Source organism: Astatotilapia calliptera, chromosome 22 (assembly GCF_900246225.1).
Source record: "Astatotilapia calliptera chromosome 22, fAstCal1.2, whole genome shotgun sequence".
NCBI lineage: Eukaryota > Metazoa > Chordata > Actinopteri > Cichliformes > Cichlidae > Astatotilapia > Astatotilapia calliptera.
This window is the reverse complement of record NC_039322.1, coordinates 3,780,547-3,804,939: the sequence shown is the minus strand read 5'-3', so window position 1 is coordinate 3,804,939 and position 24,393 is coordinate 3,780,547. Positions and strand designations below refer to the sequence as shown.

The 24,393-nt window shown below is 39.7% G+C and overlaps 1 protein-coding gene across 1 annotated transcript in view; it reads left to right on the top strand.

The window, feature by feature from the left end:
- The window catches only part of cacng7a (calcium channel, voltage-dependent, gamma subunit 7a), a 37,284-nt gene extending 13,135 nt beyond the window's left edge, over positions 1-24,149 (top strand). Inside the window, exons 2-6 of the mRNA XM_026156259.1 lie at positions 4,279-4,474; positions 6,731-6,817; positions 10,436-10,576; positions 18,575-18,720; positions 22,672-24,149. Coding sequence (XP_026012044.1) covers positions 4,279-4,474; positions 6,731-6,817; positions 10,436-10,576; positions 18,575-18,720; positions 22,672-23,193 — 1,092 coding nt within the window. The 3' untranslated portion in view covers positions 23,194-24,149. The remainder of the gene's footprint in view (positions 1-4,278; positions 4,475-6,730; positions 6,818-10,435; positions 10,577-18,574; positions 18,721-22,671) is intronic.
- The last annotated feature ends 244 nt before the right edge of the window (positions 24,150-24,393 follow it).

The following is a 24,393-nucleotide window of genomic DNA, read 5'->3' as shown; positions in this document are numbered from 1 at the left end:
ACTGAGCGCCTGATTGCCTCTCGTGTTGAGTCTGACATTTGCAGCACTAAGACTGATGCTTATTTACTTGAGCACCAATCACTTTTGTCTTTTTCAGAGGATGTGACTTTGGGAGGCAGTGACGTCTCTGAAAGTGTCCGTGACGTCTTACTCGACTGTGCAGAAAGGGCAAAGTCACTGTCCTCGCTTTGCTTTTCCTTTTTATAACAAGTCAAGGTATAACTCTGACTGTGCATGTGACTGCAGATTTTGTATGTTTGGAGTCATGTATTTATACTGAGTCCTTCTTCAAAATGTATGTGTTGCCTGAAAAATTAATGCAGGTTATACTCTCTACAGTTTGTTCAAATTTTAAAAAGACATAACCTTTTCATAAGCTTAGCTATTTGAGATCTTTGGTCCTTGGCTCAGTTCTTAAAGCTAAAGCTAAACTAGTTTTTATTAAAGTCAGGCATTGATACTCCCCAGAAATTCTGCTTCTGTGCACATCCTCATGTCTCCTGTTCGTTTGCAATCTCCTACACGTGTGCACTCGCACGTACACCATCATATACTTAGTGCCATCATCTTCGCAGGAGGTTTCTGTTGATGGATGTTTTACCATATCAAATATTTGTAATGGGTGAGTTATGCTTGGGTGAGCGACTCTTCTCTGACACTGCTGAATGTGCTCTGCACCGTCTTACTTGAGCGATGATGTCACGCCTCACTCTTCCTCTTGCTTCCTTTCGCTTCAATTCTGATCTTGTCTCCTGACTTAATTTTGTTCTTGGCTGGTCTCTTATCGGCTTCTCTCTCTTAAGCCTCACCTCATAAACAGCATCGTAAAAGTCAGTGTACCTCCTTTAACGCCCTGTTTTCACTGTTATTTATTAATAGTAATGCATGAAAACCATTCAATGTAACCATAAATATCCTCTTCAAAAAGAGCAATGTCTGCCTTTTATATGAAATTAAAATGTTTTTGAAAATGGAGACGACTTTTGTTGTGAGACCTACAGCAGTAAAGCTGCTGCGTTTCTGCAGACTCTTCACACTGAGTTCACGGAGTTCAGCAGGTTGACTTGTGTTCTCTGTTTGATGGTAAAATCTAAAATTAATTGAATAACTTTGTCATTGTTATCTTTTTTTTAAAAGCCCCATCACACTTTTAAAAGATTGGTCCAAAAATAATGCAGATACTTTTCAAAGTAAAAGGCTTAATTTCGGCGATACACTATTATGTGTTGCTTCAGAGAACATGTTCACAAGTTTTGTTGTTTGAAACTTGTGAACATGTTTAAAGAAAGGTACAAAATAACATGTGACTGAACTTACATGATATGTGGAGACAGGAAACATTTCTAAATTTGTCTTATGTCATTTCTAAACAGCATTATAAAGACCAGCTGCAAAATGTGTCTTTAGATATCATGGAAAGTTGACAGAGATGGCAAATCCTGTTAGACTTCCCTTATATACGTATATGATGCTATATGTATAATGTACATATATCTATATGTGTGTAATGTAAATATGTCTACCTTCTGTGTCCACTGACCCCTTCACACAGTGAACAAGGGAACACAGTGAGGTTGTGCCCTTCCTCAAACTAGCAGTTGTCTTGACTTGAACCCTCAACAAAGGAAAACAGAAGTTCCACTGAGCCCGACGCTTTTAGGCCTCCACAAAATACAGAGACCTTACCTTTGTTCCACTCCCCCACCATATTACAGGGACCTACTCAAAGTAAATCCTTCACAAAAATCTTTCACTTTGCCTTGTGAAGTGTTTTTGTGTTAGACCTGTCTTATATACATGATGCTATTTGTGTAATATATGATGTCATTGTTAGTTTGAGGAAGTGCAGAGCCCCACTGTGTTCCCTTGTTCACTGTGTGCAGGGGTTTGTAGACAGAAAGGAGAATACTGAAAATGTTCTGTGGAAAGATAAACATCAGAAGTGGATGATCATACCTGCTCTAACAGGTGTGCTCGTCTCTCTTCTCCTTCATATCACGTATTTCCATAATAAATGTCTCCTGAGAGATTATTTCATCTCCTGGATGACTGCTTCTCATTTTCTCTACATGAGGAAAAAACTGGTTTTACAAGATTTCCAAAACACAAAGACAAGAAGGAAAAAGTAGGTGATTCTAATATTGATCTTATCATAAATCAGTGCTTTTTACATGTGTTGTCACTGAGGATCAGGAGCTCAAACTGTGCATACATGTGTATTTTGTAGCTGATGCCATTTTGTTTATCATGAGTAAAGACCATGGCAATTATCGAACTGCATTAACATGATTCAGCCTCAGCTTTAATTAATGGTTCCCACTGTACACTGCTGAAGGTGAACTGGACTGCAGGTGGCCTGCCAATTAGTATAAATTTATGCATGCTCGTAGCAGAGACAGTTGCATTATTTCTCTAATTTATGTCCGTGTAAAAGTAGCTGAAAAGCTGAAAATTGAAAGCCGGTTTTCGAGCATGTTCGCTGCCTCAGTCCTCAGCATGTTGAATGTGACCTCCATTTTGACTGGATGTATGAAGCCCTGTCGTGTTTGTGTGTACATGAGACCAGGATGTTTTTCAGCTTGTCAACAGTTGAAGTGATACATGGCAGAGGCAGCGTTTCTGCCACCTAGTGAGTGCCAACCTGCAATGCATGCGCATGCAATGCAGGAACCTGACACACCGAACACGAGAAGAAGCTGATCAGCCAGTCACAGTGTGAGCTTTGCCAAAATCATTTTGGCTACTTACTGATACTCAGCAGCATCCAGAAGACTGAAAAACAAAACAAAACTGTGACCAGACCACAATTTTAACTATTAGTGAAAATTATTTATTATTTACCAAAGCTTTGCAGCTTCCATATTTTTTCTTTTATTTGTTAATGTTCTTTTCCATTCTTAACTGTGTATATATGCAATGAATTAACTTTGAGATATTCTGATTATTGAATGAATTAACTTTGAAGAGAACAAATTTTTGACACAGCCTTTCGTTCTCAAACAAACAGGACCTCAGTTACTGTAGGATCAAAGTCATCACTGTTCTCCCTCTCACTCGTCAAATGATATGTTTTGTTTCTCCCTTGCAGGAGATGACTTGTTAACACCTCAATAAACTTTTCTTCATTTGCTTTCTGTCATTTTTTGCTGAACTCAAAATATTTCTGAGCATAATTTGTCACATTGTTGTCTTTCCTTAACTTTTTTTCCTTTCTTGTTTTCAATTTTCAGGTCCGCTTTTCAATCTTTGCAAATTTTACAGTCTTTAAAGCATGCTACCTCCATACATACACACACACACACATATATATATATATATATATATATATATGTGTGTGTGTATATATATATATGTATATATATATTACAAAATCATCTTAAATATCTTAAAATTTCAGGATTGGTATACACATTGCTATTTTACTTCAACAATGTGTCTTCTTTCAGAGGGACGGACAGAAAATATCCAAAATGTACATATGTACATATAAGTGTTGGACATTTATAATAAGACAGCAATTTCTGATTTATGGAGACATACAAAAAGACATTATAGCTCTTAAAATATTTGACTTTAATATGAATTTAAAAAAGAATGTTAAACACTGGATAAAGAGGCTCAAAATTTCAAGGTCTAGTTTTGAAAATGAGGGATTTTATCACATATTTAGAGAGAAGGTGTGCATTTGTGTATTTAAGGATCCAGCTTCATAAAATGAAAAATTTGCTGAATTGCTGCTTGATATAAGCAGTTAACCTGAATGTTATACTGCCTTTCAACAAGAAAGTGGTTTATTTTTTCTTAGGTTGTCCATGCACATATTTCATAGCTGAGGTCAGTGAAACTCAAGACAGGTTGTGTGTCCTCGTCATCTCTTCTTTTCCACATTTTTTTTAACTGACACCACAGAAATCAATAGATAATGCTGTACTGTGTCAGGGCCACCACCAAGGGGGTGTCCACACCCCCAGATTTCCTGCCCCCCAGCAAGACTGTTCTTTTTGGTAATACTATTTATAAACGTGAGCACAAGAGAGAGGAAAACACCCTACAATGAGTTGAAACATTAATTCTAATTTTTTTGTGCCGCCCCACTATTTGTAGGCCCTCCCGCCCCCGATCTGTGGTATAGCTCTTTTTTTTCCCCTCATTGATTAATTTGTTTAATCCAGCAAATTAATTCACTGTTTTCTCCTCCTTGTCTTCCTGCATGCTGATCCCTGCTGTATTTATCACAAGCAACACTGATCACCGTGATTTTATCTCCTTTCTCCTCAGATGAGTTCATTCAGTACGAGGGCGCTGACACTTCTCTCGTCGGTTTTTGGGGCCTGCGGTTTGCTGTTGGTGGGCGTCGCTGTGTCGACAGACTACTGGCTGCTGATGGAGGAGGGAATCGTCCTGCAGCAGAACCAGACCACTGAGGTCAAAATGGCGCTGCACTCTGGCCTCTGGAGGGTCTGCTTTGTGGCTGGTTGGTAACAGTTCCACAGTATAAAATTAATTATATTTACATAAACTCAGTTTAGTTATATTTTAAGTCAACTGGTAATTATAAAGATAATTTGATGCCATTAATTTCAGTTGTTTATACATTTATTCTGCTATCCCACAGCAAAGTTCTTTTTTTGCCATGAATATACTTATTCTTCAAAAATCAGACACATTATTAAACAAAACAATTTGTATAGATGTGCATGTACAGCAGGCTACCCATTTTTTAATAGTCCTGCTCGCCTTCTTTCATATTTATTTTATTGCATATTTATTTTATTTGTCAAAGTGTGGCTTTTGATCGGCGTTTCAAGGATAAAATGCTAATGTCTGGTTTGAAATATACACACAACAGTGAAAAACATATGGCAGCAATTCATGAAACGTGCAACCCAAAGGGAGAGCCTTATCTTTGCCATTCAGTCTAAGGCTCGCAGCTGGTACAGTTAAAGTTCACCTCGTCTGAGGGACTAACATTATTGAATTTTCTCTCTTAATCCACTCTTTTTGCAAAAAAAAATCTGTCTTAAAATAAACGCTGAGCACTGCATCTGTTCCACACTGCTTCCATAGACAGTTATGAATCGAAGTGAAACAGTTAAAACATATTGATTTCATGTTGCACAATGTTTACAATGAATTAACTTTTTTCTTGGCACACTGGTTCAAAAAAATGTTGCTCTGTCACATTTGTTGTGTTCAAGGCTTAAACAATGCATGACAGCTGCTAATGAAAACAGCATTAGCAGCCGTGCACATGGTAACCTTCATGTGCAACAAGGACCCGTGTCCTGACTGACTGCAGAAGAACAGAAACTGAGTTAGACTACCTTTATCCCTTTCTCTCCAGACAAATGCTGGTACCCAATGTGGAGCATCAAAAAAAGAGGGCAGGAGAATAAATACACGTATATGTGTGTTGACTCAGCAGGGATAAAAGCTGAGGATCGTTATTTGATGCCAGAAAGCCGTGACACATTTTCCAGACATCTTTACCATAAATTGATGCAAAAATGTTCATTAAAAAATTCACCATAATGCAGGAACTTCTCTGGTAGATACTGAGACCCACCACACGGTCAGTGGCTTCTAAGTTGGAGCCAATGACATCAGTGGCTATTGGCGGGGCTTCACTGTGAGGTGCTGCAGCCCACAGATTTTTCCATTACAAAAATTACCCCCAGATAAGCTGTATAATACTCAGTCAGGAACAGAAGTATTAGAGACATTTTGAGTGCCCTGAGTGTCCTGAAACATCACAAATATTTAACTTGGGCATATTATGGGCATTAAACTCGTAAATAAGATCCAAACATGACATCAGCTGTTGGATGATGCCTAGCTAAAGACTATGCCCAAATCTAACTTCTTAAAATAGGTACAATATTTATTATGATTGGGAGAAAAAGTCACCTGTGGCAGAATTTGGCTTTGTTAGATAATTGTTTTTGAACCGAATGATAAAAAAAAGGTATTTTCACTCGTACACGCAAACAAACACCAGCAGGCAGGACACTGAAACACAAATAGCTGTCCTTATTGCAGTAGCTGTCTCTGTCTTTCGGGTCATGATGGTGTTGCTCTGGGGAGGTGGCCATGTTTGTGTTTCCCTGTTGTCTGACGCCTGGTACAAAAGGTCAGAGGAGGGAAAACGCCAGTGGCATTTGGAAGAGAGTGTGTGGGTGAGAGAGGGAGGGGAGCTATCACATTTGTCTGCAGATTTGTGCATCGTTTTCTGTTATGTTTTTGTATACATACAGATGTCAGGTTTGCGTGTTGTGTATTGCATGTGTGTGTCTGTGGCTACAGTTTGAGGTTAATCGTTGTGTCTGCATTCAGCTCCTCTCCCTCTCTGCTCAGACCTTGTTTTCTCCCGAACCTCCTGACCTCCATCTGTCTCTGCCTCTAATTCACTTTTTCTCTCCTTTCCATTCTCTGCCTCCCTGTTTCTGTTTTTTTAAACTCATTTCTTTTGAGATGCCTCGCTTCTCTTTCACCTCTCATTTTATTTGTCCTTTCTAAATCTCTTTGTCTCCACTGTCGCTCTGTCTCAGTCTGGCTGTCTGCCCTTTCTCTGGGTTTTTATAACCTCTTTGTTTGTTTATACTGGTTTTATTTCTGCATGCGCATAATCCCCCGACTGTTTGCCACCCAAACAAGTCCAACCGTGCTACCCGCTTGTGGCTTTCCTTTTTCTCGTCTTTCTTTCTTTTTCACTTTTTTCTTTCCCCCCCAGGGTCCGAGAAGGGCAGATGTGTGGCATCGGAATATTTCACAGAGCCAGAGATAGAGATCACGACAGAAAACACAGCCAACATACTCAGTAAGTCACTTTCATACACACACAGACTCTTATATTTATTTGAAATTTCAAAGTTTCTACCTTCTTTTAAATCTGCAACTAGAGAAATAGTCTCTCGTAGGAAGACAGACCAGACTCACCAACATTTCTGTCTTTACATCTGTTTCACATCAGTCTATTATTACAGTTGTTTGCTGATTTGTCTTCTCAGTGCTAAATAGAGCTGTGACTCTATGAGTCACTCAACAACAGACACACAAAATACATGCATACATATCTTTTGTTGACTTAAATATTCCTTACACGTGGTTTTTGTGATGCCTTGTGTGGGTCTGTAACATAAGAACAAAGGAAAGAGGAGAGCGTTGCATGGCTCTGATGACTGATCTGACAGGTGCTCTCTGGTGGTTCAGGTAGAAATAAAAAAAAACACTTGTTACTGGAAGATATTATGTGGGGCAATTATGAAAATGTCTTTGATTAAACAGAATAGTTAATTACCATTAAAACATTAAAACACTTCTCCTAAAGACAGAACACCTATTTGTGCAACATATGGAGTATATATGTCTGGAAGAAAATGTTTATACATGTGATATACAGATCAGAAGGTCAGAAGTTGTTTCTAAAGGCTTACATGTTGCTTACAGTTCAGGGTATATGTGAAGTTTAATACTGGACACTTCATCAGAGTTAAAACACTGTACAAATGGTAAACATAAAAATGACAAACATTTAACAATTTAACTCTAACAAATACAGTTTTTTGTTTTATGTGTTTGGTTTTGCTACATTAGATCATTGCATGTCTCCACCACTGCACCACTTTCAAGAGATTTATATAACAATAATATTACAATTTATTCATGTCACATTTCAAATGTTGGTTACAAAGTGCTTTACAAAACGCAAAAGAGTTGATACCCGGGGTGACAACCCCACGATGTGTTTAATAAACAGAGTTAAAACAGCAACAACAAATACAAATGTTAAAATAGAAAAGTTAAATAAACACTGAATAATACAACAATAAATAAATTAATAAATTACTTAATATAAATTATTTATAGTAAAAGAGATTTCTAATGTCAATGGATGTTTTTTTCCTGGTTAAATACGATTAAAACAGAGCCAGGGCAATGACCAGCTTCTCTGCCAGGTCACTTCGACTTTGGGTTTCAGTCATTACGCAGGACTATACACAGAACTGTGGGACCATTTTGGAGAGGAGGTGAGGTTAGCACACTCCCTGTCTGGATAAAGACATCAAAACTTGATGGTTTCAAACAGAAAGTGCCTTCTTTAATGAGCTGATGGAACAGTTAGACCAGTCTGACCTGAGAAACAAAGGCAGTGGCTCAAGTCGTGAGGCCTGAGTAAAACTGTAATGGATGCAGAAGGGAGGCCATGTAAATGTAACTAATATCAATTTGATATCAAATGTGTATAGCCAGTGTGGCCTTGTAAAAATGGGATGTGGGATGCAATGTGGTCCTGTCTCTTTGAATTTGTTAAAACTCTGGCAGCTGAATTTTCAACAAGCTGGAGGCAGGAAATGGTATTTTAACTCAGGCTTGTGTACAGAGTATTACAATAGTCCAAAAGTAATGAGAGTATTAAAAATGAATAAATTTTACACGATTTCTTAGTTGGAGGAACCATGGCTGTCCTACATTACTGGTGTATAGGTGTAACCTGTGTTAGCTCTGTATCTAAGATCACCCAAATACTGAAAATTCACATTTCACTCATGATTTTTCTTCTACTCTCAGACATAACATGCACAGCTTTCAGGTTTGGCTTATAAGTTTTCTCTTCCTTCAAATATCTGTTCCATGTAGGTTACTGATGTCTAAGAAATGGAAGCATCTGGTGCAAGATCTAATGAAAACAGTCTAGTCCATTTCAGCAGAAAGAAGATTGGTGCACTCTTTAGTTTATGTTTGGTGGCACAGCTGAGCATTAGGCTGTGGACAAACTGCACTGATTCAGATGCCACTGATGAGCAAGTGCCAAACCATTTCCTCGTGTGCTAACAAATGCTCCAGGCATGTCTGCATGTTTGCTAACATGATTTTTGTTAACTCAAACTTTTTGTAGGAATTCATAAATTAAGCCAATTATGCCAGATTTGTTTTAAAATCAAATGTTGTTAACCAAATAACCTATGAAGCAACATTTTTATTTGAAAAAAAAAAGATAAACTATTTCAGAGTTCACCATTTCTTTTTTTCCTTTTGTCTTTGAGCTGTTTTAATGATTCAAGATGTTGACACTATGAACTAGCCCTCTGCATTTTGCTCTTTGAAGTAAAGCACACACTCAGTGTTGTTAAAGACACCAGGGGGAAGACGTGTGCGCCGCTTAATGCTAGATAAATGTCCTCAGGTACATGCACAAGTCATAACACTGCAGCAGCTCCGTCGGAGAGGTTACTGAATAAATCATAGACCTTACTCAACGTAACACTGAGCGAGCTCCAGCAGACTTCTGGTTCCTATGCTTACTTGAAGATTTCTGACAACACAAAAAGACAAAGTGTTATCTTAACTGTTCAGTACAGTAGAAGTAATTCTTGTTCTTGTAAATAAAAGGGGATACACAGTCTCATCCTAATGAATTGACTCTCCTATGTTGTGTCGGTTGTGTCTCCAGTAGGTATCGGTCTTAATACCCCTCACTGCATTGCATTGCATTGCATACATAATGTTGTTCAGCTTGTGTTTAGTTGTTTTGTCCTTGAGATTAACTAGTTTTGGCCTGGCTCTGCTCAACCGGGATGTTGTGCATGAGAAAAATTCTTTGCACGTCTTTACTTCACACCTTCATTCATGTGACCCTTGGTGACTCACGTGGTGACGTCGTGTGTAGACATCTCTCAGGACCACCTGCAAGGTGACAACGCCACAATGAGTTTAGTACCTGGAACTCGCCATCAGTTTTTAGAACTGGCAAAGCTTTTCATATGAGAGGTGACACAACTTCATGATCGTAAAAGAAGGTCCATTTGCCTCCAACTTACGAGTACCGTGAAGTAGATGACTAAGAACTTACACAGACCAACCACAATAAAGCTGAGGCTATATAAAATAAAAGGCAACTGGAAATAATATTACATACAACAACCAGTATGATGTTAAATGTAGTTATCTGGCTCTTAATGGTTTGATAGTTTTATGGTGAAATGGTGTGCTACAGTATGCTACACCTGTGTGGTTACAGTGGTCATCGGGGCAGATTTTCCACTTTTCCCACGACTAAAGAAAACACAGACTTTGTAAAAAAAAAAATAGATGTAACAACATGATAAACCTTAAATCATTTAAAATACACAAAACAACCCAAACACAAAGTCACAACGTTGTTATTATGTGCAGCAACATGGCATTAGACATTTTTGGGCTTTAGAGAAATATTCTGCACATTATGAAAAAAATCCACTTTATCGACTTCATGTGTCGTAGTTAATTTGCTCGAAGCTTTATTTTTAATTCAGGAAATAATTTGGTAACATTTTAAATTATTCTTGATTAATGTGACCATTTCTGAAGGCTTAAACTTTTATGAGTTTGAAGTTTTCCTCATTTTTATTCGTATCACACACTCATTCTACTAATCCTCCTTCCTTTTTTTCTTCAGAAATGGTCCGGACCGCCACTCCCTTCCCCATGGTCTCCCTGCTCTTTGTCTTCACCGCCTTTGTAATCAGCAATATCGGGCACATTCGGCCGCAGCGCACCATCCTCGCCTTCGTTTCTGGTATATTCTTCATTCTGTCAGGTAAAGTTAATCTGAACCGAAAGTGTGAGTGGGATAAATAAAATATCCTCAGCCTGTGCACACTAACTGTTGTTTACTCATGGAAACAATCAAAACCTCACAGAACTCATGGAACAACTGCACACAACTACACTTGTCTTGTCACAGTTTGTTTCCTGATTTTCCAATTATTCTGCTGTTTTTTTCGGTCATTGCAGAGCTGCCTCGGAGACAAACATAAGCGCACAGCTGTCGTAAAATCTGTGGACGGAGGGTCTGCAGAGAGAAAACACATTCTCTGGTTATCCAAGAAACACAAAATCAAATGTTCTCATTGTATTGATGCCAAAAAATAAAAGTGAGCTCCATCAAATTAATGGAACATATGCACATCCTGAGGACATTTCAGCCGCCAGGCACTCTCAGGGGTTTATGATCAGGTGATTAAATCCAACTGTGAACTCTCATCAACTGCTTGCAGGTCAGTCTATCCTTGCCTCGCTTTAAATTGCAGGCTTTACAGTCCGTGATGGTGGAAGATTTAAAGCTCATCGCAGTGCTACAGATAAAAAGGCTTTAGCAAAAGCTTTGTAGTCTATTAGGGATTATAGTGGTTGAGGTTATAGTTTCTATAATAGCATTTTTAACTTATTGTCCTTAGAGTTAGATGGATTGTAGTTAGAAATCTCTTCTCTTTCTTGTTGTGCTGTAGCATAACAGTTGTGAACACCTAAGCCTTGAAGGTGTCAAACTCCTCTTTCACCTGTCTGCTTAGATAAGATGTTAAATAGCAACCAGGCAGCAGAAGAGAAGTGCACTTGTTAAAAGTCAACATTCCTAAAGGTTAATAAAAGAGACGGTTCGGTGGATGAAGATTCACTCTGCAGCTCTTCTAAGCGTTTCCCAGCTGACAGCTTGTCAGGCCATACCTTGTTCTTGCTGCTGGCTGAACAGTGAATGGGGCTTAATTCCAAATAATTGCTCTCCGCTGGAGGAGCTACAGGGCAGCAGTGATTTGAGGTCTTGCTGTGGGCTTTTGGTAAAAACTTTCAACATAAGTCAAGCCATCTGGAAAGTAGCTTTAGTACATTTTGACGTTTCAATCAGAAATTCAGTAATGAGAAGGTTGGTTTTATTCGGGATGACACATTTGGGGTCTGAGCCAAAACTCTCCCATTATCTCACTGCAGTAAGTGGACTGGACATCAACTTCCAGTCGAAGTCTATCCCAGTGGAAAGTTACTAGGTGTAACTGTTTTGTGTGGTTGATCACGCTTGGTGACCCGCATGGTGCTTTTAAAAAACGAGATTTACTTTATCTGTAACACTCACCCAAATTATATTATGTGGCTTAAAGCGTGCAGACAACCCTGACTAGATATATTTGGCCCGGAGGCATTTATCATGGGCTCATCTCCAGCAAAACATAGTTTTAAACAGCAGTGTGTCTCCAACATTTTTGAATGTATTTCAACATGACAGTGCCTTTTTATCATGCTGCCAAAGAAGAGGTTTTCCCTATTTTTGTGCAGAGGAACCTGCACAAAGACCCGACTTCAAGCTCATCTTCCTTTGGGATGTTAACTGCGAGCCAGGTCCCTTTACCTCTTGTCAGTACTGGAGCTCACTAATGTCTCTTTCAACTAAAGTGGAGCAAATCCTTGCAGCCAACCAAAGAGAAATTGTCATAGTGACAACTTAATGTCCACAGCTTTGGAGAGACTGGTTCACCAATGGAAATGGATTCAGTGGTAGTTGTTTACATATCTTTCTAAGGTGGTAACATACTTTATACCCAGAGACTGTATTGTGCTGCAGCAGCATCAATGAAAATGGGTTATGAAAGAGATTTGTCTTTGGACTCTTTGACCATGTTTTATTTTACTGGCTCAACAGCACCTAAAAACCCAATTCAGCAATAATAGGTAATAATCCCTCTTTGTTGACTCAGGTTTGTTGCTTCAGTCTCTGTGCACAGAAACGCACATTAAATGTGTTGTTTCACTTCTTTAAAAAAAACCAAAAGGAGCGACTGCCTGCTTAAGTCAGACGTTATCAGAGGCGATAGCAGGCAAAAGTCAAGACAGATACTGCAAAATAGCCAAGAGAGCATCTGTCAGAAAACTGTGAAATAAAAGGAGCATATGCACTCGGTGCACTCTCAGTGCTGCTGTTTATGTCTAATGTGACAGCTGCACATTAGAGCCCTGCAAATGTAAAATTGGTACATTAAACATCTGTGCATTCAGTTCAGATGCTGTCCCGCAGCCGGATAAGGGAGTTTTGGAAAGCACACTAGTGTTTGTTCCAGCAGACTTGTAAATTCCTGTGACTGACACATTTTCCTTTGTGATTTTAGTTTTCCTTTACCAGTTAATCTATATCTCACTTAGAGCATCTTGTAAAAGACTGAGTGAGAATGTGACATTGATTTTAAATTTGCTGTAAACTCGTAAAATACTGCAGACCAAGTTATTTGCTTGTATGGTGACCTAAAGAGTAATGACAGTAAAAATAAAACCACCTTTGTTAGACTAAAATCTCACTTTAACATGCACATGCAAGTACAGCTATGAATATCTGTAAATGATTTACACTGATCAGTGGTCAGTATTCCTAATGTGTTAAAACAAACCACTGAGAAAACAGGTAGGAGTAAAAATTCAATCTATTAAAAACAAATGTGGATCAACAGTATGAAAAACAGAACTGCTTTGTACGAGGGTCCAGCAGGATTTTGTTTTAATGAGCTTAGTGTCTCAGTTGTGCTTTAAGAGTCAGTGCAGCCAACAAGGTGACATCACATCACCTCCTCGTGTCGCTGCAGGAAGGCCGGGTGACGTTTTTGCTCAGTTTCCTCGGATGGTCCATTAGTTGCTGAGATTTCGTTTTGCTTGAAGTCACTCTCTCTCTTACTATGAGCCGATAAGATGACATCACCTTCCTGTTTCTCTTTCCTTTTTTATTATTTCGTGCATGAGGGAGCTTTACCTCGCAGATGCCAGCTTAGCATGGTGGAGTGCTGACTGGACACATGATGTCATAGGAATGTCGCCAAGCCAAGGAGAAACACATTTATGCATCGACACGAGTCAAACACACAAATCTGTGCATGAAACACATATTACCAAACACGAAATATGTGTACGCACACATGATAGAATTTGCATTAATACGCATTGTTTTTGCTGGTTTTTTATATATATATGTTTTCATTATTTTCCCTTTTATAAATATATATCATGTGTTATCACCCAGTGTGTCCGTGGGTGAGCACAGTGGACACCCAAGTCTGTGAATGTGATAACTTGGTGACATAGGATTTTAAAATTCACCCCATAGGTGCATTTACTAAAAACGTCTGATGAGTTCAAGTTCCCGTGACCTTGACCTTTATTTAGGTCAATAAAGGAGGGCATGCTTTAGGGTCGCCTTGTGATCGATGAGTGATGGCCAGATGAGTTTGTATATCTTTGGATTTTCAGCCCTTTTCATGTTTGTCGCTGATCGCATCTTGTTTCTAAAAGCTAAGTGAAAATAAAGTAAATCTTCAGACAATAAGGCTTCATAAAATAATGGGTGTTGTGACACCTCTATTTTATATAAACTACACCTGCATGCATGTCGTCTGTCAACGCATCTCGTAACTACCTTCGGTCTTCTTCTATTCTAACTCGCTTTTCCACATCCTTCTCCCAGTATACCCAGTAGCTGTCCTCTCCATGTGTCCAAGCTAATTAAACAACACCTCTCTTGCAGCTGATGAGTCCAACCAGAGTTGTCTTAATCCTTTCCGTCCTTGTCACTCCCAACTCAGGATCTGTAGCTGCCTCTAGTTCTGCGTCTATCTTTTCCTCAGCTGCACATTTCCAAGCCGTAACTGGTCTCATGACCATCTCGTCGATGCCACATTTCATTAAGACTGAAACTCTATAATTATGTGGTCTTTAAATGGGAATTTGAAGTCTACTAATGAAAAAAAGGTCTATTAAGAGCATCTGAAAGAGGATCAGTTTTTATATTTTTTATTCTGTTTTTTAGTTTTATGTTTGTTTGTTTGGAAAACAGACTCTCAGAATAAACCCTGACAGCCTCTTTTCACCTTTGCTGACGTTCTGTGGCTTAAAAAAAAGAAAAATCAACAACAATTGTTGGGCTTCTTTTGAGAAGTAGGAGATTTCTGTCCTGTTGTTCACGGCTGAAAGCGTTAGGTGAGAAATCGATGGCTGATGATTGCCAGTTTCACTTCTGAACAGCAAATTGACGACACTTAAGCTCACTTCTATTGTGCGCTGTTCTCTTGTTGTTTGCCATAAAAGAGCACGCTCCACATATCAGTGAGAATGACATCACGCGGTTGCAGAAAATCAGCATGTGTGTATTTGTCTTGTGAAAACTTGCCATCAGTCACAAAGCAGCCTGAGGTTATAACATGGTGACTGCGTACCAGCTGTTTCCTCTGTTTTCTCCTGTCTGTCCTTCCTCCAGTAATTTTCTCCCCTCTCTGCTGTTTCTCCACCTCCTCTCCAATGAATGTGTGTGTGCTCATTCATGTGTGTTCATGGGTCCTAGCACCACATGTCTGGGAGGCTTTTACTGAGATGTGCATTCTGTTCACAACACTGCCATCTGATGGCCAAATGAAGGAAATACAGTGTTCAGACTAATGTCCTTCGTTTTCCACTAATAGAGCGGTTTGACGTTGAACTTAAAAATATCACAATATAGATCAGTACTCACCAAAGTCTTGTTGCCTGTAAATACAGTATATGATAACAATTTTCTTTTTGATATGTACTGACTTTTCTGTAGGTGGGATGCTTTCAACACCCAGTCAGTCATTTTTTGTTTAGTCTGAATCATGCACCCTGTTGTCTTTTGTTGGATTTTTCTTGTCAACTTTTATCTTTTCTTGAAATTGAAAGGTCAATTACTATTTTGTATCCTAGATATTAGTCTGTTACACAAAGAAAAAGTATCTAGTGAACATGTATTTTCAGTCAGGAGTAGTGTGTGACCAGCACTGGTTGCATCTATTGCTTGATAAATATATCTGTGGCGGAGGTGTGGTCCCTGGCTCAGCTGCAGGGGAGGAGTGAGGCAGTGCCAAGGAGGCTGGAGGGACAGGTGTCGGGGATTTCACTAACGAGGCTTCTCCCTTTACATAGTGAAGCTGGAGAGCTGGAGGAAGTTGTGTGTGTGAGACCAGCTGAAAAGCTAAAGTGGGTGTTGAACCTGTCATGTATTTTTCAAGCATTTTTATGCGATTTGCAATAAACACTCCTCAAATTGTTGCAGTCTGTTGGGTCAATCGCTACAATGTCCCTAAATAATATTGTCTTCACTGTAAGCTGTCTCAATCATCAACATAGGGGAAAACAATGATAGGATAATTCATGACATCATGTTGTGCAGCTGTGTCCGACATGCATTTACATTTTTAAGGAGGAGCACAGCAGATCTGCTGAGCTACAGAGTCTCTGTGACATGTCAGTGTAGCAGCCTAAATATGGCTTAACACATTTTTGGAAGCTCCATGTAGGCTACGTTTATATATTTATTTATTTATTTCAGTGTTATGTAGCACAGTCAATGAGATGAATCCGCCGGTGACACTTTTAGAGAAAATGAGCTGTAAGGTGATTTTAAGTGGAAGCATCTGCATCATTTGCTGTGTTTGGAATGAGAGGGTTTCACTGTTGAAGGATTTTGCAGGTCAGTTGCTGTGGTTAGTCTGTCGACAGGGGAGGAACTGACGCACTCCTAATGAGGCTTCGCTTCTCCCATACGAAGTGTGTTTGTGGGATTGTGTTCTTGTTTATCTCTGTTTGCCACAGCACAGCTTGTTTCTCAGCCTATTTACAGTACAAGCAGGACACATTATCATTAGCTATTCCAGCTACAAAGTGCACACATGCACACAAATACACACACGCACAAACAAGAAGAAAGGCCCATTCAGATGGGATTAGTATTTCAGGGTAACCGGGGAATGCAGCATTAGCCTCGCCCCTCCTGATTTACTGGTTATTTGTAGTTTGGAGGTTTGTTAAACATTTATGAAGGATAGAGAACTAAATGTCATAAGCTGCTTGTTTCTTTCTTTTTGCTCTTGTATTTAACATGAAACTGTTTTGACTCAAAAATGATACACTTTGCACATTTAGATGAGTATATAGTGGTATCTTATAGTATATTATGCCCTGTCCAAAACATTGGTATGTACAGTTGTTTGTCTTACTGTGTTTACAGTGACAGCCCATTATTTTAATTGTCAGAATAAACTCATCTTAACCTCTTGGCTACACTAATTTCCAGGAGCCCTAAAAGGTGACAGTAAAGGTCACAGAGGAGCTGTTATCATTTTTGAGTCATTGTGGTCACGTTTTATTACAAAAAACAGAAGTATGTGTTTTAGATATGTTATTTAATCCATTTATACTTTTAATTCCTAACTATTCTCCACAGTGGAGATGAGCTAATGAATCCACTGTAGGACCATGACTGCTTCAAAAACTGTGTGTAAAATGAACTAATACTAGAATGCAATGATTTGCAAATACATTGAACCCCATATTTAATTGAAAAGAGAAACTTAAAATGTATAAACAATCCTATGGCATCTACACATGTTGAGTACATCACACCCTGTGTCTCAAACAGAGGCTATCTAAACTTTAACCTCCTAGGACCTGGCGTCCACATATGTGGACATCACATTTTGGGTTATTTAGACCAAAATACTCAATTTTGCTCTACAAGGGCCTGATATCCACTTACGAAGACATTATACTGCTACTGTTCTATCAAAATTTTAAACGAATATCCTCATATGTGGCTCTGACTTTTCATAAAAAGAAAAATAAGGTAAAAAAAATCTGGTAATTCTTTATTTTTACATTCATGCCCAAATATCAAAGAGAAATTAAAACTGCATGCTGTGGAAGAGTTCGGGTCCTAGGAGGTTAAAGACTAACAGTAGATAGTGTCATGGCACTGGCTCTGTAAATTCTGGTTTCAGTTATAATTCTTTGATGTCGTATGCTTCATGGTTCTGTGTCCTTGCCTCCCCTGTGTCCACATTTCATATGTAGTCTGTCATGTCTTGTTTCCTGTTTTCTTTTCACAGTCTCACATCCTGTGTTTCACAACTGTATTCAGTTTTGCTTCCTCCCTGTCTCATTTTGTCTGATTACTTCCAGCTGTGTTTCCCTCCTGTTTCCCATCCCCTCGTTATCCTCTGTGTATTTAGTCCTCTGTCTTCCTCTGCCAGTTGTTGCGTTGTCCCACATTGCTGTGCGTCCTTCTTGTGGTCCTTGGGCTCCCTGGTGTTCGTAGTTAGCTTCTAGTTTGTCTGTTTATTGTTTCCTAGCTTCCACGTCCTTTGGTTCCAGTTTAGATTACGTTTTCTTAGTTTGTATTTTTTTTGAGTTTCGAGTCCTGCTTATTTACAACTATCTACAGCTAGGTGTTCCGTGTGATCTTAAAGGTGTTTGGGTCAAGTTTTCCTGTTCCGTACTCTGCTGTTTGTTTATGAAAGCAGATATAAGCTATATATTAGAAAACCGAATAAAACCTTAACGCTGTCAAATAATAATCCATGTTTTTGAGATTAAGTTTTTGAAAAATAAAACACCTTCTGTGTTTCCTAAAGGGTCTGCACAGTACCAGCATCTAACTGCAGCCTACTCAAATGTGATGACAAGCAGACTGCAAACAAAAACCAGAAAGCTTTTTGTAACTTAAATCATGTCCCTTTCATTCGACTTCTGCATATTCATGTGCAGATATGTGTTTATAGAGGTTACCAGCCTGCAGGAATACCCTGTTCCCGAGGGAGTTCCAGTGCCTGCTCTGGGGAAAGCAGATGGCTCAGAATAACATCCAACACTTGACTCATCTTCTGATGTTATATTTTACTTATGCAAGGAGACGTGGATACGCTATATTATCATACAGCGGGACCATCTATCTTTCTCACTGTGTGATTACCATATGTGTGTATTTGTGCTCTTGCAGGTCTTAGTCTGGTGGTGGGTCTGGTTTTGTACATCTCCAGTATTAACGATGAGGTGATGAACCGACCTCGAGAGCCTGAGCAGTTCTTCCACTATCACTACGGCTGGTCCTTTGCCTTTGCCGCCTCCTCCTTCCTCCTCAAAGAGGTGATTGAAGCACGCTAATACGCACCACCACACGCATTCTCAAAGAGTTAATCAAGCACGAACACGCACAGCTGCTGCACACAGACAAACACGTGAGTGATCGCATGCTGAACGGAAAACTCACACACTGCAGATGTGCTCGGGCACAGTGAGAAGTTCCCAGTGACACAAAAATGTGCTGCTGCTCAACATTTATAAGCCTTAATGTTCATGCAGAGATTGTTTGGAATCTTGCTTGGATGTCGACCATGCTGTCTAAACATGTGCACACACAGTCGCACACACACATGCATGCACGCTTGCTGAAAATGCAGACTTATTCAGCTAAACACACACAGATTTAAAAAGTGACTGCGTAGGAGCCCGTCATCCTGCCTGCATCAATATTCATAAATGTTAATAGCTTGAATACTTGAGGGCAGCAGCTCTGTCGCAGCACAGCTTCATATGCATCCAAATATTCCTCACTGGGAGAAAGAGGGTGCTCCACTCCTCCTTCATCCTTCATTCCTTCCATTTCATCTCTGTCCCTTTTGTCTTTCTCCTTTCCCTTTTCCTGCTGTCTCTTCTCTGCCTAACTCAAGTCTTTTCTCTCTTTATATGTCCTCTACTTTTATCTTGTTTCTTTCTCTCTCCTTTTATCTTCAGTTATTTAATCCTCTGTTGTCCCCTCCTTCTTCTTCTTCTTATCTCCTCTGCTGTCCTCTTGCATGGTGTGGCTTAACTTCATCTTTTGCTCTCTTCTTTGCTCTCTTCTCTCTTACTTCATATTTCTTCCCTTCCCACTTCTTTTTTTCACCATCGTTTCTTTGATCTTAGTCCTCCCTCTTCAGTTATCTTTCAGTCTATAATCCTGTTTTCTTCTGCTCCAGTCCTCGCTTAAATCTTTGACTCATGTTTTCTTGCTTAGCTTTTGCTTTGATTCTCCTGTTAATTTTTTTTAAATTCACGTCCCATCTTTATTTTTGTCCTCCATTTCCTCTAAATTTTTCTTATTCATTCCAATTTTTATCCTTTCTTCTATCCTCCCATCTTGTTTCCCATCTTTCGTGCCCATAAAGTGGCTGTCATCTGTCTTTATCGCGTCTTCACCTGCTGTAATCACATGCTCCTCCTAATCTTCTATTAGTCTTGCCCTTCTTTTCCTATTTAATCCTCTTTTCGCTCATTTACCTGTCGTCTTTGCATTCCTTTGACATGGGTTTATCCGTCTTAGCATCTTTACTCATGCATGTGTCACTCAGGCATCCTCTTCTTTTTTTTTTTTTTTTTTTTTTTCTTTTCTAATCATCCATTCACTCGCTTCCCCCTTTTTTTTTTTTTTTTTTTTTACATGTTTTATCACTTCATTCCTTCATCTTACTTCCTCTCCTTTTATTTATTTTCTTTAACTCTGCCCTCTTTCCATACCTTATCTTCTCTTTTCTTCCCCACTCTTCTTCTAACCTGCGCTGGAATAGCAAAGAACATTTAACTACATAATTTTTCTGTCACACACACACACACACACACACACACACACACACACACACACACACACACACACACACACACACACGTTCATCAGCATTCAGGTTTCAGGGTTGTTGTAGCGATGATGTTGTGGATGAATAGTGAATGAGCTGTGAATGCTCAGCGGATGCCTGGGTGAAAACATGAATACATTTTTGATAATGGCTCATTCCGCTGAGGAGCACCGAGCCTTTTTGTCAACTCTCTGCAAAATTAGTACGGATTTATTTCATCCCCCCACCCTCCTCCTTATGGTGTGTTGCACTTTAGGGAGGATGATGCTGATTCTTGTGTTTAGTAAATCTTTAAGCGTATGGGAATTTTCTGGGAACTCTGCATTGTTCTCTTTGGCTCCCTTAGGCAATGCAGATGTTGTCGTGTCATGGATGGAGAGAGAGAGGAGCCTGTTCCCGCTTCATCTAATTTATGGGTTTTTTTGGCAGACATTGTCAATGCATCAGCGTCACTTGCATTGCTGTCTATCCTAAACTATATTACTAGAGCTGTTTTGAATATGGCCAGTTAGATCTGAAATTCTATAGCCAGTAGGTATGTTTTGGATTATACATGTGATTTCAATCATTTAACATTTTTTTAGAAGCTAACTACTTCCACTATAAGAAAGATAGCAATAATATATATGCAATATTTCCAAAAGTATTTGCTCGTCTGCCTTCACCTGCATGTGAACTTGAGTGACATCCCATTCTTAATCTATAGATTCTATAGCTACAAAGGATGTGATGTCGACACACCCTTTGCAGCTATAACAGCTTCAAATCCTTTGGGGATTTTAGAAAGTTCTTTCAGAAGTGCCTTTGTGAGCTCAGACACTGATGTTGGAGATAAAGGTCTGGCTTGGTCTCTGCTCTAATTCATCCCAAAGGTGTTCTGTTGGGTTGAGGTCAGGACTCTGTGCAAGGCTCTCGATGTGAGATACTCATCATGTTGGTGTTATTCCTGGATCTACAAAACGTTGATTGATCTGTTTCTTTAAAGATTTTTCATGAAAGGACATCGGCAAGTTATTGTCCAAGTTGCAAAGCTATGACATCATAATTATGTGATTTGTCAGATGCAATGTTGATCCTAGAAAAACATCAACACAGTGATATCAGATAGACCGTGCAAGCCAATCATGTTCTTCCACACCAAACTCAATCATCTATGTCTGCAAGGTCCTTCCTCTGTGCAGTGGCAGCACTGGTGCATGTTGGGACTGCATAATGATTACCGTTTCTTCCTTTTGAATGAAGGTTTATAGTCCCAAAGCATAGCTTCTATATCTTACTATAGATGATAGGGAAGAAGTCTACCTGCAACTAAACTTGAGCTGTGATTACAAATATTAGCCATAAGGAAAAGCTACTAAATTGTTCTTCTCCTTTAAGGTCATTGTTCCCATGGACCTCAAACTTGTTTCACAAACAAATATCAAATTCTTTCATCGCTGGTGGAGAGATGGGACTCAACCAAGAGGTCAATTAGTAGTTTTCAGTGCAAGACTCCATTGTGTCCAAGCTACAATTCACTCGCTGGGCCCACGTCCTCATTTGAGGTTTGACAGCATTTTAGTAGATAAAGGTAAATGGCTTGGACATGAATTGAGCTGCAGTTCAGGGAAGACCTAGAAGGGGACTGGCGGTGGCTCCAGGGCCTGGCAGATCCCCATGTACTAATGAGAAGCGAAGAAGTTAAAGAATTGAAAAGGGGACAGAGGGTGGGGCACGTAAATGAGAACAAACAGGGGGAACATATATAGATGAGAACCAGAAGGAGTGTGTTTGGAGGCATGGTTCTGCTCCTGAAATTCAGATACTTTATCTCCAAAAAGAAACATCAGGTCAGCACTGTGACCAGCACAATGGTGTTACTTTTCTTGACATTCATAGACTTGTCGAGTTGACGTTGTCCCCCTGATTCACTCAGGATCACACTCAAAGATGCACAAATGCAAGTGGTCATTACCAATAAGTTTGATGTGTCACATGGCCCTCTTCCTATTGAAAAAAACAAAAGTTGTATCCAAGATGGCCGACTTCTAAATGGCCACCATGGTCACCACCCATCTTGGGGAGTTTGCCCCCTCACATATACTAATGTACCACAAACAGGACTTTAATATCACCAGCCATTCCCATGTTATTACGGTGTATCCATATAAATGGCCCACCCCACAGTCCATCATTGCCACAATGATGGACTGTGGAGAAAATTACATTGCTTTTGTTTGGAAAAGCATGACAGACATGCTGTATCACTGCAGAGGACTGTGTTTAAAGAGCCAGATTAATAGAGCGAGATACATCATGCTTAACAACAAACCTAAAAAAAACGAAAGAAAAACTAATCAGACCAAATAATATTACCACTGGATGAATCTACAAAACAACAAACAGGATATCCTGTAACGTTGCAGTATTTTGTTTGTGTCTCCAGGGTGCAGGAGTGATGTCTGTCTACCTCTTCATGAAGCGTTACGCTGAGGAGGAGCTTTACCGGCCCCACCCTGCACTGTACCGCCCCCGCATGTCCGACTGCAGCGACTACAGCGGCCAGTACCTCCACCCAGACTCCTGGGCTCCACCACAGCGAGGCCGCAGTGCCTCCGATGTCTCCTCTGACATCTCCATCCAGCTCAACCAAACTCCACCCCAGCAGCCATTTCCCAAGGGGGGCAGCAGCTCCCAGGCAACACCCTCTTCCTCTGGACCGTCATCAGCTGCCAGCTACCAGCTCCAACCAGCTTCTTCCTCCTCCACCTCCTCCTCATATCCACATCCTCTTCACCCAGGTGCCACCTCCACCCTGTCCAGGGGTTCACATATCCACTCCCACCCTCAGCCACACCCTCACCCGAGTGGGCCTGCACCCCAGTCCCTGCCTATGGCGGCGCCACCCTCTGCCGTGCCTCCTCCACGCTACCACGCACACATGCGAATGAGCGCCTCGCCATGCTAGGCTACATATGGAGGGCGCAGGAGGGAAAAACACATCTGGGGTTGGGGATGAGGGTGGGGGGTTAGATTGGTTCTGTTACAGCGCTTATACACCACACGACAAAAACACACATGAACACAGATCCCGTACCCGCCAAGTGTGTGGGAGGAAGGGTTGTAGCAAAGAAGTAGAAGAAGTGAGGTTTAAGGAGATCAAAAAAGAGGAGAGAAAAGAGGGGAGGAGGTGAAGAGAAGCAGGTGGGCGGAGGGATGACTCACTGCTGATGCTGAGCCCGAGATGAAGACAGACACTCAACAAAACTTTTAACACGCTGGGAGGGAACATGGGAGGGAGTGAGAGATACGATGATTAGTAGCAACAAGACGTTTGTGGGGTTTCTGACGGGTACATTCATCATCACGGCCATGATACACAGGCAACAGTGTCAAACAGCACAGGAAACAGGAAGCTGAATCACTTCCAAAATGCTGTCCATTCACAAAAACAAGATAAATGTTGAATTATGAATCATATGAAAACATTACTCAAATTTCTTGTAATTAATGTTTTCATATTTTTGTGAATGTGGTTGGGAAGGTCGATGCAGTATCTTGATTACTTTAGAAATAAATCTTGGTTTCATGGAAGTAACACCTTAGTAATGATTATTAAAAAAATATGTATATTATTATAATTATTGTTTACATTTTGGTATTTGTCCATAAGGGAAGCTACATGCAGTAGACTTTTGAGGGTGTTACATCTAACACAGCTCACAGTTTTCAGAGAATACATCTAAATTTGACTCCGGTCGTCTCAGTTAAAGGAGGACTTTGACCATTGAATGTTTGTTTGCACATTTTCACATTGTGTAAACCATATTTATTTTATATCTTTAAAATCTGGTTCACAACTAGGATGGACCATTTTTTAAGGCTATTTATTCTGATTTAAAACAAAATTATCTTGATTTTATTTAGTAATTTATTTCATTTTACAACAACAAAAAATAAGAGTTTTAATTAAATTTCAGAAAACATTTATCTTCATGGAAGAAAAGTTTAGAAAAAAAGTAAATAAAAGTACTTTTATTTCCCACAGATTCCCGTATTAATCCAAAAGGCCAATGGAAAAATCCTTGGTGAAATTTCTAATCTCCAGTTTGAGCTATAAAACAAAAAGACATCCCTGCATTACCACATCATTTTACAGTGCAGATGT